Here is a 16,283-nt window from a genome sequence, read left to right as displayed (position 1 = left end):
AGTTTACTTTTTCTTTGAATGTAAACTTGAAATCTACATAAAATGGAAAGACAAACTTTTAAATAGCTACCTGAGGATTTTGGAAACTGTGACAGCTCTGTGTAACCAGAGAATATCCTCCATTTTAACATTTGTTCCACTAGGATCACCTTTTCCTGGATCACTGCCTGCTGTGGCCATAGAAGCTCCAGAAGTGGAAGAAGATGCTGCTGAGGCTGAGGAGGAAGATGGTGTCACATCTGAAGATGACGCTGGGCTCAAGGACATAGAGGAGTCACTCTCACTTGTACGCTGAGCTGTGGTGGATCTCTTGGGCACGGCTCCTCCTCTCTCTTTATCCCTTTTTGCTTTAAGCTTCTTCCTCTTGGCAGATGATGTGGGACTGCTGAGGGGATGCAAAGAGGAAGAGGATGCAGTCTCCAGAGTAGAGGAGGAGGAGGAAGATTGAGCAGTGAGACTGGGAGGAGGTTTAAAGTAATCCTCATATCGCAGCTCTGCCACAGCCAAATTAACCTCCATCAGAGCATGGAAGTATGTGGAGAATCTACCTTTGTCTGAAATTCCAATTCCAATTCCTGTTCCACTCACTAAAGTACCTGACTGCCATCCTGAAAGAGTAATGCTTCAGCATTTAAAATCAGTTTTTCAACTGGGATATCATTTACATTAAGAAGTTTCAGCATATTTACTGAAAGTCTTGTCATAACTTAACTTTTTTTAAACATATGATCCAGATCCTAAACCTAATTTAAGACTGAGGCCAAAATGACAACAAAAACCATATTTTCTTTGTTGCTGATAAACATTCCTAAACATATCTAACCTTTGGTTTCTTCCTCATAAAGTCTGCGGAGCTCAGCCTGAAGTTGTACCAGGAGGCCAGTGGAGGGGTTGAGATGGGGGTTCAGGGTGGGGAGTTTACTGCTGTTACACCCCTCACTGTAGTGAAGGATCCTCAGAGACTGGGCCAACAGATGGAACAGGTACTCCTTAATAATGGCTGGTGTGTTTGTCATCCATAAATGTCTAGAAATAATAAAAAAAAATTCTGACTATTTTTGTTATAAATTTTGGTGCCAAAACAACAAGGGTAAATATCGGTAAATCAATTTTTATTGTATTTTTATAAAGTTCAATATAAACAAATACTATCATAATGTCTCTAATATGTACATGTACATGAAAATGAATAAAACTGAGACATATATTTACCTGCAAAGAAGTTCAATCATGTGTCTGAACACTGGAGGAGTGACGACAATGTTATCTACACTCCACAGACTATCATGACAATCTTTGTTCTGGAATGTTAGCTGACTATCAGACATCTTGGACCTCTCTCTAGGGCCACAGCTCTTTGTCCCACAGCCATACTTTTCACTTATCAAGGTCTCTATGTAAGCCACAGCCAACAGGAACTGTGGGGGCAGGGCATGGATGGTCAGAATAATCCCTGGGGGTGGAGAAACACCAAGGCGGATATGGACCCTGTCCGTGGGGATGATGGCAGGGGTGTACTGTTCGTTCTGGTTACTTGTGGAGGTGGTGTCTCTTGGATAGCAGACAACTTCCAGTTTTGCAGCATTTCCTGTCTTTTTTATTCTTTGTCCAGTGTAAGAAAACACCCTGGCCCATGGAGATTTATAGAGGGATGTACTGATCAAGGAAAAATTAAATACTTATTCAATGCTAAGAAAACTATCATCTATAAATGTAGCAATAAAGAGGAAAATTGTGCCTTACTCTTTCTTTGCAGCTTTGGAGTCAGTTTTACAGGACACCACCAGGCAGCCCGCCCCAGGGAAGTGGAGGTCTGTGTTAACCTTGACCTCTGTTACAGGAAATTCTTCATAAGGGAACATCTCAGGAGCAGTCTGAAATAAAACCAAATAAGAATTTGTAACAAATGATACCTTAATAGATACAGCATAACATGACCTTTCACCTTAGTATTTGACCATGACCTGGCATAAAGTTTTGACCTTGACCTTCAGTTTGCACAAAATAAAAGTCTCTATCCGTGGAAAAAATTACAAATATGTGCCTTTCTTCTTAACTTTCACATAGGTTTACAATTTAGATATTCTTAATGAACTTAAGGAACAGTGTATATGATACATCAAGAAGTTATAGCTTACACTACAATTCATTCTACATTTCTTTTATGCTTTGATGTAGGAACAGATTTAGAATGATCTAGCGAATTAAGAAACATATGCACTAGTTATGAATAACACAAATGATTACATACATTCTGATGCTACAAAACTTTAAGTACTTGTACATTATATGTATATGCAAGAAAATCTGTATACAATACATTATATAATAGAAAAAAAATTACCTGGAAGCATATGCAGATCTGGGTTGTCAATTCAATTAAATAATCTTCTCCTTGATTGGCAGCTCTAGCAATGGCTACAGCCAGCTCTCTCTTTAACTTATCCTCATCTTGAAACAATATCTTCGTGAGAGAACACATCTGATTGGCTAAACACTGGGCCAATGAGGGTGAAGTTGTCAGATTTGTTGCCATGACAGTGCCATGGCTTAGAGGTGGACATAAAAGTTCATTTGACAATAACTGAAGGTTCTCAATGTCTAACTGTTGAAGGAGAGCAGCACTTGCAGCCATTCCTGAGCCCAGACTGGCAGAACAGGAGACAATCTCCATGGCCGGAGAATTACAGTGGTCAATCAGTTTCAATAGAGCTGTCCTACAGAACATCTTCGCCAACACTGACTCACTACTCAACAACTCTCTGTAAAATATTTGCACATTTACATTCATAATCAATGACAATACTGTGTTTTAACTTACAAAGACTTCAAAAAAAAAGTTTAAAAGGTCAAATAAAACTAAGTATCGGACTTTGTTGTTTCTAGCAACGTTAAGATGACACTATTTTTCAGTTTTCTAACCTGTGTATGAAGACATTAGATGTGTCCAATATCTGTCCCCCCGTGATGCTGGATTTCCTCAGTCCCTGTGGGGGCCTCTCTAACATTTCTATAGGATACCAGAACCGCACTAGAACACCCTCACTTCTCAAGTATACCTCAACTTGTACAATCTCATTAGACTGAAATGGAATGAATCATACATTATTAAAAATATTAAAATTTTTTTTGTTTCCGATGCCAATGCCTTATGTCCATTCAAGTATGATGTGATGAAATCAATTGGTTTTTACTAGGGATGGCAACGAATATTCGAACATTCGAATATTCATTCGATGAGTTGATATTCGAATATGAATTTAAGATTCGAATATTCGGTGTTTTTCAGATTTCTTAAAAAGAAGTACTGTGATTAATAAATTTTTATTAGAACAGTGCTGGAATTATCCCTGTTTAATTTACTAGCGATCAATTTCGATCGCCTTACTTCTTTCAATACTTTCTTATCTTGTAGATAAATTACATGTATTTTGTTTTGAGTAAGGTGTTAAAGAATTGTACAAAAATGCTTTATGTGCAATACAAAACGTACTTTCATAGTTTTGATAACAAAATGAAATCTTAGAATGTCTAAAAGGCGTGGAGTATAAATTAATTGATTATTGAATGAATGTCCGATAGATATAGTCTGTTATTAATATTGTAAAGGGCTTTATTTTAGAATAAATATGTAAATTACGTGATTATCTCGGGTTGTACATGATCCTGAATTTTATATTCATTATCGGGAAATTAGCTAATTACCTAGGAAAATTTTCTATGGAAATATTTGTTTACATTGTATCAAAGATTAAAATCATATCTCTTATTAGACAGATAATTGTAATTCATTACATGTATTGAAATCTGAACAGTATACCGTTACGACTATCTTGCCATTTGTAAGACCAATGGTTCCTCAGTTGGAGCTACTGTAAACACACTTGTTTCATTTGTTGAAATTATACTTTTCTACATTTAAATCAATTATTTATTTCAAACATTGACAAATATCAAATGGAATTTCTTATTGTACACTTACAAAAGTCTTCATACAATTTTACTTCCAATATAAATATACCTACGCTAAACCTTTCATGATTGTAAGACGATGCATATTTAAAATATTATAGATTTTATTTATTTTATCGAATATTCGAATACTTTCATTGAATATTCGAATATGAATTATTGACAAAATTGACATCCCTAGTTTTTACTAACTCTCTAACGCTCTACTGACATGTCCAACATAAATAATGATAAATGAAAAATAAAATCTGCTTCCTTACATTGTCAACATCTAGGACATTTCCAGTCAGACCAAATGTCTTGAGCATACTGCGGACAGCAAACTTGGGCAGCACTGTGGTGCCTGCGGTGGAGGTTTCTGCGGTGTTCCTGATCACCACAGTGGTTCCTTTCCTCACTCTCTCTATTGTAAACTTGGCTAGATCCTCTTTAATGTTCTCTATAGTCGGCAGGTGGAGGTCTCTAGGTATTCCTCCATTTTCTTCATAAAGAAATTCCACTGTTTGTCGAGCAATATCTGTCATACCTAAAGAAAGCAAAATTTTTGTAGAAGAACATCTGGAGAACATACTATCAGATAACTGTACCAGAAAAAGTCAAATAGACATTTTCCTCTTCAATCTATTTCCTATTTTAAAAATGAGAAAAATTGCCATATCATAATCATTATTAAACACTCATTATAACATAACTGACTCTTAACTTATTCATGATAATTACAGAAGAATGTGATGAGGATACCTAATTGCAGTGCTCCTCTGATTTGCTCCAAACCGTCCTTCCTCTCGGCTTCATTTCGGAATCTTCGTCTGATGACAGGGAAAACCTTCTGTTCCCAGGCCTTGACAAGGAGGGCATAATGGTCCTCAGATCCATTGTCCTCCTCTACTATCTCCTCATCAGACTCATCGTCCTGCATTACTGGTCCTCGCTGGTCTGGCCCAGTCGTCACAAAGTTGTCATAGCAACTGAACAGTTTAAAAGCTAGACATTCTTCTGGGTTGTACACTGAAAAGAAGCTCAAGATTATTAAAAGTAGAATCATGCTTATTGAATTACAACTTCTTGAGACCTTAGGATTTTTTGAGGTGAGGCATTCTTTTGTTCCTTTGTAAAGTACATTGTTAATTTGACTAAAGCAATACATTTATTCAAAGGTCTATCCCAATTAGTATTTTTGAGATGGGCTGGAAAGAGGGAGGAAACAGTCTTCATTAATGTCACTTGTTTGAATTCATACATATTAAAGGTATAAGAAAAGTTTTCAACTATCAAACTAAAGTAATTTCAGCAGTGTTAACTGTCATAAACAGGTAACATACCATTCTGTGGTTTTGGTATGGTAGCAGTTTTACATGGAGGTCCTTTTGGGGCTTTGATTTCCTCCACCATGGTGGTATCAGGGCTAGGCTGGGGGCTTCCCTCATTTTCACTGTCAGTGTGGGGATGGAATGGCAGATGACAGAAACTCTCCCTGATTTCTCTTGTTAAGTCATTAGCTGCATCAGCTGCCTCCTTGTGTTGCTGTCCCTCAGCAAAAGCAAATGGCCTTGTTCCAAAGTTTGCTCTGATTCTTGTGTTCTAAACAAAATATACCCCAGCCAGCAATGATACAAGCAGATATCAAGTAATGCACATTCTACTACGGTTTTTGAATGTAAGAAAAAAAATGAAGAAAAAAAAAAGCATCTCACCTTTTTCTGGATATGGACAACGGGATACATTCCACCAGACACATCATCCATATAGGCATTGAGGCGATGTCCATTATATGTGAAGTAGACCCTACCCCTGGGGGTCTGTCCCTGAACAGGCGATTCTCCTGTCCTCTCCCACCCAATACCTGCTATGTCCCCAGCATTTAGGGTGATGTCCAGTCTCACACTTCTCCACTGAAGAAGACTGGCTCCATTATAGTGGACAGCCTTACCATTGCTACAATTCAGATTTATTACTTATAAGATTTTTTTAAAATAATAATTTTATTGCAGTTTGTGAAATGCTCATTTTTATCTTAAAGACAAATTAACCAATGATACATAGGAAAATTGTCACTGCATTTAACAATCTATGAACATATGATATCAAAATGGAGATCACATGAGAATCTGATGATATTTATACAGAAAATTGCTACTTTTAATGATTTTTTACAATGATTTCCATATACATTGTGTGATTGGCCAAAAAAAAAAAAAAAAAAAAAAACGGAAATAAAAAAATTCTTTAAAACCCTTTATTATGTACAGTACATATAAAACAAGAGGCCCAAGGGCCTTAACAGTCACCTGAGTATAATACAACAATTTAGAGGATCCATAGGGTATAAAATGAACTGAAAGGTGAAGATTTGTTGCCCAAAAGCAAGAAAAATAGGGTGATCAGGATCAACAAAATAATTAGTCTACTGTTCATTAACAGTTCATAAATTAGGTTCTAATCTGTTCCCCATTTATCTCTATCACCATACAGTATATTAACAAACTATCAGCATAGTTGCCAACTCACCCGATTTCGTCGGGTTACACCCGATTTTTCGACCCTTAACCCGATTATTTTTTATGACACAGCGGGTCATGCTTTTCACCCGATTTTTGCCGAACAACCCGAAAATCTCCTGATTTCCGGATTTGGTTCATAAATTAGGTTGCACTTTTAACTTCCAGTTACAACCCAAGCTTGGATATACGTAAACAATGCCGATGGCTTTGTTCAGTTGGCTGTGTACCAGCAAATTATCAGTGCAGGTGTAAACAATTACCTTAGAGTTGTCTTGACAAATCAAAGTTTGAAGTCAATTTAATGGCTTCCGATAAAACAAGATCGTTATCAGGGTCAGCAGGAGCAAATTGAACCAAGAAAAGAAAACAATATTTATGTACATATGAAGGAATCTTGGAGAACAACTTTCATTAGATAAAATAAAGTGTTTGAAGATAGTGTAGACATAACTGTATATTTAATAGCACTTGTTAATTAAATTAATTTGGGAGAGGAAAAATAACTTCAAATTCAAAATTCAAAAATACTTTCAGAATTAGCACAAACTTGATTTCCATGTGCTTCAAATCAGCAATGCAGATTCTGAAGACTTTTCTTTTTAAAAAAATGCACACTTAATTCAGGTCAATAGTGAATAATGAAACCTTCAATGCTCTTTTTTAACATGTAAATTTGATCAATATATATTAAATTTTTGTCATTGTAAGTTAAAGCCTCTTTTTAATAAAATAATTCTCAATTCACAAATGCTTTTATATACATACATATTAAATTTAATCATGGTAAATGTGTCGTGAATGTTGTTATGCGTTATGACCAGATTTTTTACTTTTCCAAATCTGGTCATGACCAGATTTTTACATGTTGGAGGTTGGTAAGTATGACTATCAGTGCTTCTATACTATTTCACTTCCTTGTTAAAATCTCTTACAATGGGCTCTCTTTATCTTTGATGAACATTGAATAAGACAAGTTATTACATTTTCAACAGTGAAATGCTGTGATTTATTTATTGAAAAAAAGTTATATTCTCTCACAATGTGAAAGGATACCAAAATGATATTCTCTCACCGTGTGAAAGGATATCAAAGTAAGTAAAAAATAATTTCTGGCCTGTCATAAGATAGAGATAGTAACTAAGCATCTTGATAGAGCTAAAACTGCAAATTTCTACCCAAATATGTTGCTAAATTCCATGCTATGTAATGTTTTCAGTCACACAACTGCTAAGCTATGACGTCTCAACCGCTCAACTATGACGTCAAGCCTATGACACTGTTAAGAAAAGACAGAGGCAAAGGGAAAATCAAAGAAAATGAAATAAACAGAAAATTCAATGTTTTGTAGATGAATATGGAATTTATTTCACTCGTGAGACAGGATTTTTTGATATTTTCACTCATGCTTCGCACTCGTGAAAATATCAAAAAATCCTGTCCCACTCGTGAAATAAATTCCATATTCATCTACAAAACATTGAATATCCTCTATTTATTTTTGTCTCATTTTTATTTATCTATTACTTACAAGTCTACCTGGATTCGTATGCATAAAAATTCTTAAGTCCTTAAGCATATACTTAAGTACTGTTTTCCTGCTTAGCAGATTGGAATTTTACTTAGCATATTGCTTAGCATGTTGCATAAAACTTCACAACTCTTAAGTATATGCTAAGCATATATATATGCTTAAAGTTAAGTATGGTCTTTACTTTTCTTAAGTTCTTAAGCATATTGCTTAAGATGTTGCAAAGAGGTAGATGAACAAAAATAATTAAAGGAAATTTACAAAAAATGAAATAAAAAAATATATGAAGAAGTAATTAAATCAATGAAATCAATTACAATCTGCATGTATTTACTTCATTATATGGCATATATATAATTTACAAGATGCTAGCTCCCTCTAAGTTATGTCAATTTCTCTCTACATCCTATACAGTTTGTTCATTGTTTTATCTCTCTCTCTCTTCCCTTTTTTTTTCGTCTGAGTAGATAATATAAACATGACATCGATATCAAACAAAATATTTTGATCAATTAAATCGATCAAAATATAAAAAAAATAATTATATCAGGAAGGTGAATCATTAAATAAATATGAATGGTATTTTACGTAATATTATTTCTTTGCTTCTTCATCATGACACGTGTTTGTTTACATTTAAGTGATTTCAAGCGGAAGTGACTTTATTGACATGGCAACAGTGCACTCAAGCAGATTGCGATATGCTTAGCTAAGAATCGCTAAGCATGTTGCTTAGAATTTTTATGCAACGGAAATTAAGCAAGTTACTCAGCTAAGAATATGCTTAAGAAATTTAAGCATATACTTAAGAAAATTCTTAGAATTTTTATGCATACGAATCAGGAGTAAAGAAGAAGATTTTTAAAGATTGAATTAATTTTGGTGGTTTTAGCCCCACCCCTCAGGCCCCAGGGGGGCAGGGACCATGAAATTCATAATTTTTGTTCCCCTTCACCAATAAATGCTTTATGCCAAATTTGGTTGAAATTGGTTAAGCGGTTTCAGAGAAGAAGCTAAAAATGTTCAAATATTAACGCACGAAGACGGACGAAAACGGATAGCAATAGGTCACCTGAGTGACTCAGGTGACCTAACAAAAGATATATCTAGAACTGTATTGAAGACTTACTTTAAGAAGAGGCAGGTTCCTACAGGGTTAGTCCAGGCTCCATCTTTCTTGTCTGCTGATGGAGCGAAGCCAAACGAGATGACTGCACCACTCTCCTCCTGACTATCTCCAAAGGAACAGATCTCTAACTCCCAGTAAAATGCTGGTGCCTTTGATAAAAGTAAAGAAATTGTTCATTTGTTTCTCTCTCAGGGTTTGTTTTGTTCACTTTGTAGATACTGGGTTACAAGGAATAGTCTAGGAATAAAGATTAAAATTCTTTATATCCAAGACATTTATGGAATGAAAATTACCATAGCTTTTACTGGTCTGCACTCTACTATGCCATGATAATTTTTTTTAAAAATCCTTCAAAATAATTTAATCTCCCCCCCCCCCCCCCAAAAAAAAAAAACATTCAGCAAAATGTAATACAGATGCATGTACATCAATATGTATAAGTTACTGACTTCTAGGAAAGAATATTTTTCATAAAAGTGATCTACCTGTTGTGGAACTGGTTGGTTGGCATAGATCATTGTGCCCCTGGGTAGTCCACTTCCTGTACTGGGGTCACCAAGGAAGGTCACTCCTGTCATACCCTGGGAGAACACAGAGGCCCGGACTGGGGGGAAGGATCGATTAGCATCCAGCAACATCTCCTGATTCTGATGGAAATAGAACAGTTCATAAATATATAAATTAAAGATAGCATATACTCAAAATTCATTTACCGGTACTATCAATACTGTTTGTATCAAGTCATTTAAAATAATTTACGTAGTTATTTTGTATCTGCATTTGATTTTAATACAGAAGGATACAATGTTACTCTTTTTGTGCTTCATGGCTATTTTGCTTCTCAAAATATATTTCATATTTTTTATCAATGAAAGCTACTCACAGCTCGACTGTCAAGCTTGCTGGGTGGGGGTGGAGGTTTAGCACAATCCCTATATAGTAGCCTCAGTCTGTTGCAGTGGGCTTCCACAACAGAGAGTCTATCTCCTTTAATATTAAACAAAACTATAATTAAATACAAGCAAGTACATACACATATGTATTGTAATGTTTCTGGAAATCATTGTGTAGTTATTAAAAATTCAGGAACTGGCAAAAGTATATCATGGATCAGATGATTGAACAAACCTGAATTACAATCCTTAGCAAGTGACTTCAGAATATCAATAGTGGATCCACAATGCTGAATGAACTCCTTAGTAAACTCAATGTCCTGTAGATATTGAGCAAGCACCATGCAGGCTCGAGTCTGAAGCTCAGCCACAACTCGACACACCTGATTACTGAGGCTGTTGCCATCCCCTGTGACAGGTAGGATCTGTTGGAGGGGACAGGTCCCATCATCCTGGGGGAGGAGGATGGCTTTGATGGCCATCACTAGGGACTCTGTCACTGGGACATTAGCAGATTTGTAAATCTAAATAAATAAATAAGTAAACATTACATTAATTATGTTTTATTTGAATTGCCCAGTTTCTCCTTTCATACATACAATATACATGTACATGTAGTTCATCTCTATTTTTTTAAAATATATTTGTGTATGCTGTTCCTATACATGTGTTCATTAGCTTAGAACAAATTCTTTCACTGATCAGAAGAAATGTGCTATACACTCCAAATTTGAATATTTTGGTAAAAATTTATTTCAATGGCTCATTCCCACCCTTTAAAGAGATATCATGTTGACACTCTTTTTAAATTGTTGAATTTTTGTCCCTCATATTACCTCATTCCTGACAGGGATCAGTCTGGTTATCGGAACCTGAACTGTGTCACTGAAGCGTGGATGCCTATCCTCATCTGTCTCAGGATCCAACTGAACCGTGACCATCCCTGTCTGTTCTGACACACTTATGACTGAACCCCGACTAACATCTATTCCTGGTCCAAGCATCTGCATCAAATAACAAGAGAAATACATTCTAGAATGATTGCATGAATAATATGTTAAATTTACCTTCAAATATTTTTAAATGCCTAATGAGTAGATTAAATATAAAGGAAATTCATCAGGTAAGATTTCAGTTACTTTCTATCATATAGTTTGAAATGAATGTTTAAACTTTTTGTAAGTATTTTAGAGCAAAAGTTATGCAATATGTAACAGCATGTTGCAGGAAAAGTTCCTTTTTTCTGAAGTGTTTAACATGCATCATAAATAAGACAAGCTTACTTTGACTTCACAGCCTGGTTTGATCATCTCATTGAACCCTCCTAGTGCACAAAGAGCAGCATTAGCCATCTTAGACATGGACATGAGTTGTTTGTTGTTACATCGAGGTGAGGACAGGGTGTCTAGAGAGGCCAGCAGCAGGGGCAGACAAGAGAGGGAGTTGTGTAATACCTGAAATAATAATATCAAAGCTTCTCAAAAGTTTACTAAACATTTTCAATAATAACAGTCTGTCCTAATGGAATATGAATCATGTGCACATATTAGAATGGCATGCATTATTTCTATACATTTAGAAAAAATTATTCAAGAGTTTCTGAGATTATCTGCTGACAATATATGTATATGGAAAGACAGACAATGGTGATGGTAGTATCATCTCCTCCACCCCAAACACTTCACTGGTGGGGGGAGGGGGGTATAAAATTGGTATATTGCAGTCAGATTTACATTATTCAAATCGAAGGCAATTTCTGAAGACACTGTGCAAACAAGCATGTACACTGGATTATTCTATAAGACATGAAAAGTAATCAAATGTTTCACTGGCATGGTACAAACAATAAGTTTTTAAACTTCCAGATAAGCTTTTTCAAAATATTGTACATAGTTTACAAAATTTTTATCCTTTTCATATACTACACACAATTTGCCACTGGATAACTTTTATATAAGATCCTCCCCTATGTTTACGTACCCTTTGAACAGCTTGAGACCATGATTGAGCGGTGTGTGTCTCCGGAGCGTTCAGTAGACCGTGAAGGAGGGCTATCACTTCTGTAGCCATGTTGTTGGCTACATGTCCACTAATGAATGGTCTTATTGGGTCAGTCCTTCAAAACAGTTCCAATATTAGTTTGTTTCATTATTTGTTCTCCTCCAAGTACTCTTAAACATTAACTAACTGTAAATGTATTACATCTGGCATGTATAATATTTGGCAGAAGTTTATAGTATAGATTTGATTAAGTACTTTCTTGATGTGTTAGATTATTAAAGACATTTAGCAATGTACTTGATTTAGCGGAAGTTGCTCTCTGCCAAAGGCGCACAAAAGAATACACAGCCAAATGCAATACTGTTACAGAATTTTTACAATACCCTCTATAAAAATGTATATACTAGGTGTGCAAGTGGAAATAAATCTTCAAATTCTGTCAACAATGAAATATATATGTATACTAGTATATTTACAAACTCTATCTGAACTTGCCGATAAGATATTTGACAAAATATTTTTCATGTTGTACCTTGCTAGTTCTGTATTTTTCTCCCGGCACACTACATCCACTGGTTGTTTTTTTTTGTCTCCAGTGGGTGTATCAGCCTGCCCACTCTCCACTGGTGGGCCTGTTGATACCACTAAGCCCATCTGTGCCCATTTCGCTGCCTTCTTCAGAGCAGTTATGGCATCTTCTGTTGTGACTTCTGCTTTACCAAACTAATTGAAAAATAGAAGATTTAAGGCATGCAGTATTAAATTTGTTTAAAAGATTCAGAGATAACAATTTTTTAAAAATATAGTTTTTACAAATAACACATCTACTAGAGTGACAGAGAAAACTGTTAAAAAGGGACATATCTTTTTCTCATTTAGTATGCATGTATCAATGAACAATCCTTGAAAATTAATATCAATGTTCATGCAGGATAGATGTTTATGACCAATAACATAGATCTACCTTTGTCATTTCTCTGTCCATACGAACAACCCTTTCCATGTTAGCACCTCCTCCAATTCTAAATGGCCTGTTATCTGACCTATAAAAAAAACCAATGTCACATACATGTAAATACTCTTTTATTAAAACACAGTGCTTAAGTTTCCTATTCAAAAAGACTGTGCTTATGTCTCGTCTTAGGACTTTTCCAAATCAAACTATATGTACATGTAAGAATGAAGAATTCTTGTTTCCTACCCCAGCAGAGGTTGAATGACTTCATGAGATAACTGATCCTCCCTCTTGTGGATGAACACAGACAACTTTCCAGCCTGAATGTCCGATTCTTCCGACTTTTCTTTGTCCCCTGTCTGGGGTTTACCCTGTGTCAAGTCCACAGATGGGCGTCGGCTGACCAGGGTAGCATAATCACCTGTTAAAGCCAAAAAATAATAAATATTCAAACAAGTATCTAATTTTGAAAATGATTTTTAGTGTCTGTTGGTCATTTCAATTTTTTTGTTGACATCCAGTTCAGGTTCAATATGGTTTGCCTGAAGTTCTGACATCTTATACCGTACATGTACTTAAATTTGTTAAGCTTATTTTATCCAAGAACGTTGATAAAAACAATTGTTTGAATATTATTTAAACTATATTTCTTTTAAAGAATTTCATATTAAAATCTAACAAGCAAATTTGGAAATATTTTGCTAGCAGTAGGTTCTGTTGCAAAAATTACAGCAAGATTTATGTTTCTGAAAGTCAATCTTTGATGTCTAAGTCATGAGGTGAAAGTCACAATTCCAAAATGTCTTGTCACAAGTAATACATACATGTATTTATAGGGATGCCCTGTCTCTTCAGTTGCAAGGTATGGCCAAATTTTTTTTCACAAAAGTGGGGGAAAATTGAATGTTCAAACTTTTCCTCTTGATTATTTTATCAAATCTTTACTTTGAGAACTTTTAGAAATACTGCAGATATCACAAAAATATTATTAATCAATACCAGGTACAAGAAAGTCTCCCAACTTGGCAAGAAGGAGGCTGACAATTTTGGCAGGAGGATCTGAAATGGGTTCAGAGGTGTTCCAGTGAGTATTGGTCAGATGCTGCCCCCAGACAGGGAGTTCTACAAGCTCACAGTCTGCAGTGTTCATCAGTGGCAGGGCCACTCGACACAGCTGGAGAATGATGAGGACTAACTTAGGAGATGGTCTGAAATAGAAGGAGAGATTATATTCTTTATTCATTATTAAGATAAAGCTATACTCTGTCACATCATCTTTATATTTGTAAAATTTTGTCAAAGTTAAATTTTTTTAGGGTGTTGAAGTCAAAGGAAAATAAAGCTATGAATTTTTTTTAGATAGTAACATGTACCAGCAGATTTAAAAAATATTTTAAGGAATGATAAAAGAATACATCAATGCAGTGCAATAATTTACAAAAATTATTAAGGCAGAAGTGTAAATTTGAATGATGATTTTTTTTTTTAATCAAGCTTTTGAAAACATTTTTCTGTACCATATAATAAAAGAAGATAACTTTACTTATACCTAAAAGCCAAAGCCAAATGAAGGCAAATTTCAATTACCTCTGATCCAGTAGCAGTGACAGTAGTTTGGACACACAGGCTGGCTGACTAAGTATAGCCCTCCCCATACGACTACGAGCCAGAGTGTTCAGTAGACTAAGTACATCCTGTAGTGCCTCCGTTCCTGCTGCCTCATTACCAATGCACTCTGTGGCTCTGGCAAGATGATTGGTTAACAAAACTGACACCTGACGAGCAAGGCCCGAGTGTTCTAATTCTTCTATCTGACTTCCTGTGACAAAAAAAATTCAAATTCACAACTTGTCCTGTACTACTGTTCTACAAAAGATGTTTGTGAATGATTTAGTCCACACTCAATATTAAAGAGTTTGATAATGTGGACCCCTTTAAATGGTCATCTACTGATAACCAATTTTTGATATTACACTGTACTGGTAAAGTTAAGTATTGGCAGAACAAACCAAAGATAAGAACTCACCTACATTGTACATGTACATGCATAAAGCATCACTTGAAGAAATAACAGATGTCTATAATATGCACTTTAAACCTGTATTCAGTGTTGATACTTTACTTACCATCTTCTGTCTCCCACATGACACAGCGATTGGCCAGGACCTGGAACCCCGCCCATGCCATTGCCGAGACCTTTTGATTGACAGACTGAGTCTCTGATGTGTCTGATCTAAGGTTAGCCAGACTACATAACTTGTCCAGGAGGTGAACTAAACCTGACCTCACTAGACACTTCTCCTCAGCTCTGTTAGTAAAAATTGAAAAAATTGGACTTCTATGTGCAAAAGGAACAACAGTATTTGAAAAGGAGTTGATTTTCCTTTTTGTGAACATGCCTTTGATTTTTTGGTTTGAAAAACAAACAGTTGGGTCTATTTCTTGTTACATACATGTACACAGAAGTGTCATAGAATATATGCAGATTGCTCAGAGTGTGAAACTTTGATGGACAAATGGAGATAGATACTACCAAAAATGCTCTTAATGTTGGACATTATATATCATGTTTAATGTCAGCTATATATATCATGTGACTTGGCAATGATATGTGGTCTCCAAAGATATTTTTAGTGAAATGCACTTATTCCTCTTGGCCTACCTGGTATAAGGTATTGTACACAGAAGTCCGATACTGTTGGAGCAGGCTATGGGGTACTTGGCAGCCAGTTGTACCACAGCTGTCATTGTCTCAGCAAAGGCTTCCCTTACTTGTGGCACCATTCCTCCACAGGTCAGCTCCTCAACACTGGAATAGGAACATATCCATCACAAATTATATTTTCTGATGATCAAACATGATACATGTCCATGTATTCAATGAAGGATTTTCAAGCATATTTCTCCAAATTTATCGAATCCGTTTTTGATTGCAGTATGCTTGAATATTTGGCTTGCATTACTTTTTGTCTAAATGCAATTTTAAAAACAAAATATGGCTTACTTTAAATTTACTAATTCCATTTTGCTTATGTAGATTTACATGCATGTGTAATGGTTGAATTGTTTCAAATTCATAAAATACAGTTGAACAGTATCTAAAACCTGATATCTCTAGTACCAGGCTTATGTCAAAAGAAGTTGAAAATTCCAAATGCAATGTGTATGTGCACCTCAACTTTCCTATTTCAAACTCTCCAATATTTCAATGTTTTTTATTTTGACAGTCACATCACATTCAAGATATTTAAGTTGGACCACTAAGAGTTTAAATATAGTAACAGTTCTGGTTAAAACTTAATTA

The 16,283-nt window shown here is 35.4% G+C and overlaps 1 protein-coding gene across 1 annotated transcript in view; it reads right to left on the bottom strand.

Annotated features, from left to right (window-relative positions):
- The window catches only part of LOC133206124 (probable E3 ubiquitin-protein ligase HECTD4), a 45,870-nt gene that overhangs the window by 11,874 nt on the left and 17,713 nt on the right, over positions 1 to 16,283 (bottom strand). The window contains exons 31-54 of the mRNA XM_061342055.1: positions 15,642 to 15,788; positions 15,106 to 15,287; positions 14,567 to 14,798; positions 13,979 to 14,187; positions 13,226 to 13,400; positions 12,989 to 13,067; positions 12,557 to 12,747; positions 12,004 to 12,139; positions 11,307 to 11,477; positions 10,860 to 11,027; positions 10,259 to 10,547; positions 10,014 to 10,117; positions 9,616 to 9,777; positions 9,131 to 9,279; positions 5,667 to 5,907; positions 5,295 to 5,553; positions 4,714 to 4,980; positions 4,233 to 4,498; positions 2,923 to 3,083; positions 2,345 to 2,762; positions 1,744 to 1,874; positions 1,213 to 1,656; positions 824 to 1,026; positions 71 to 608 (exon numbers count right to left, since the gene is read on the bottom strand). Coding sequence (XP_061198039.1) covers positions 71 to 608; positions 824 to 1,026; positions 1,213 to 1,656; positions 1,744 to 1,874; positions 2,345 to 2,762; positions 2,923 to 3,083; positions 4,233 to 4,498; positions 4,714 to 4,980; positions 5,295 to 5,553; positions 5,667 to 5,907; positions 9,131 to 9,279; positions 9,616 to 9,777; positions 10,014 to 10,117; positions 10,259 to 10,547; positions 10,860 to 11,027; positions 11,307 to 11,477; positions 12,004 to 12,139; positions 12,557 to 12,747; positions 12,989 to 13,067; positions 13,226 to 13,400; positions 13,979 to 14,187; positions 14,567 to 14,798; positions 15,106 to 15,287; positions 15,642 to 15,788 — 5,322 coding nt within the window. The remainder of the gene's footprint in view (positions 1 to 70; positions 609 to 823; positions 1,027 to 1,212; positions 1,657 to 1,743; positions 1,875 to 2,344; positions 2,763 to 2,922; positions 3,084 to 4,232; positions 4,499 to 4,713; positions 4,981 to 5,294; positions 5,554 to 5,666; positions 5,908 to 9,130; positions 9,280 to 9,615; positions 9,778 to 10,013; positions 10,118 to 10,258; positions 10,548 to 10,859; positions 11,028 to 11,306; positions 11,478 to 12,003; positions 12,140 to 12,556; positions 12,748 to 12,988; positions 13,068 to 13,225; positions 13,401 to 13,978; positions 14,188 to 14,566; positions 14,799 to 15,105; positions 15,288 to 15,641; positions 15,789 to 16,283) is intronic.

Source organism: Saccostrea echinata, unplaced genomic scaffold, assembly GCF_033153115.1.
Source record: "Saccostrea echinata isolate AGI-Se365-2 ecotype Australia unplaced genomic scaffold, CSIRO_AGI_Sech_v1 ptg000054l, whole genome shotgun sequence".
Taxonomy (NCBI): domain Eukaryota; kingdom Metazoa; phylum Mollusca; class Bivalvia; order Ostreida; family Ostreidae; genus Saccostrea; species Saccostrea echinata.
Note: the sequence above shows the minus strand (reverse complement) of the source record. Positions and strands in the feature narration are given on the sequence as shown.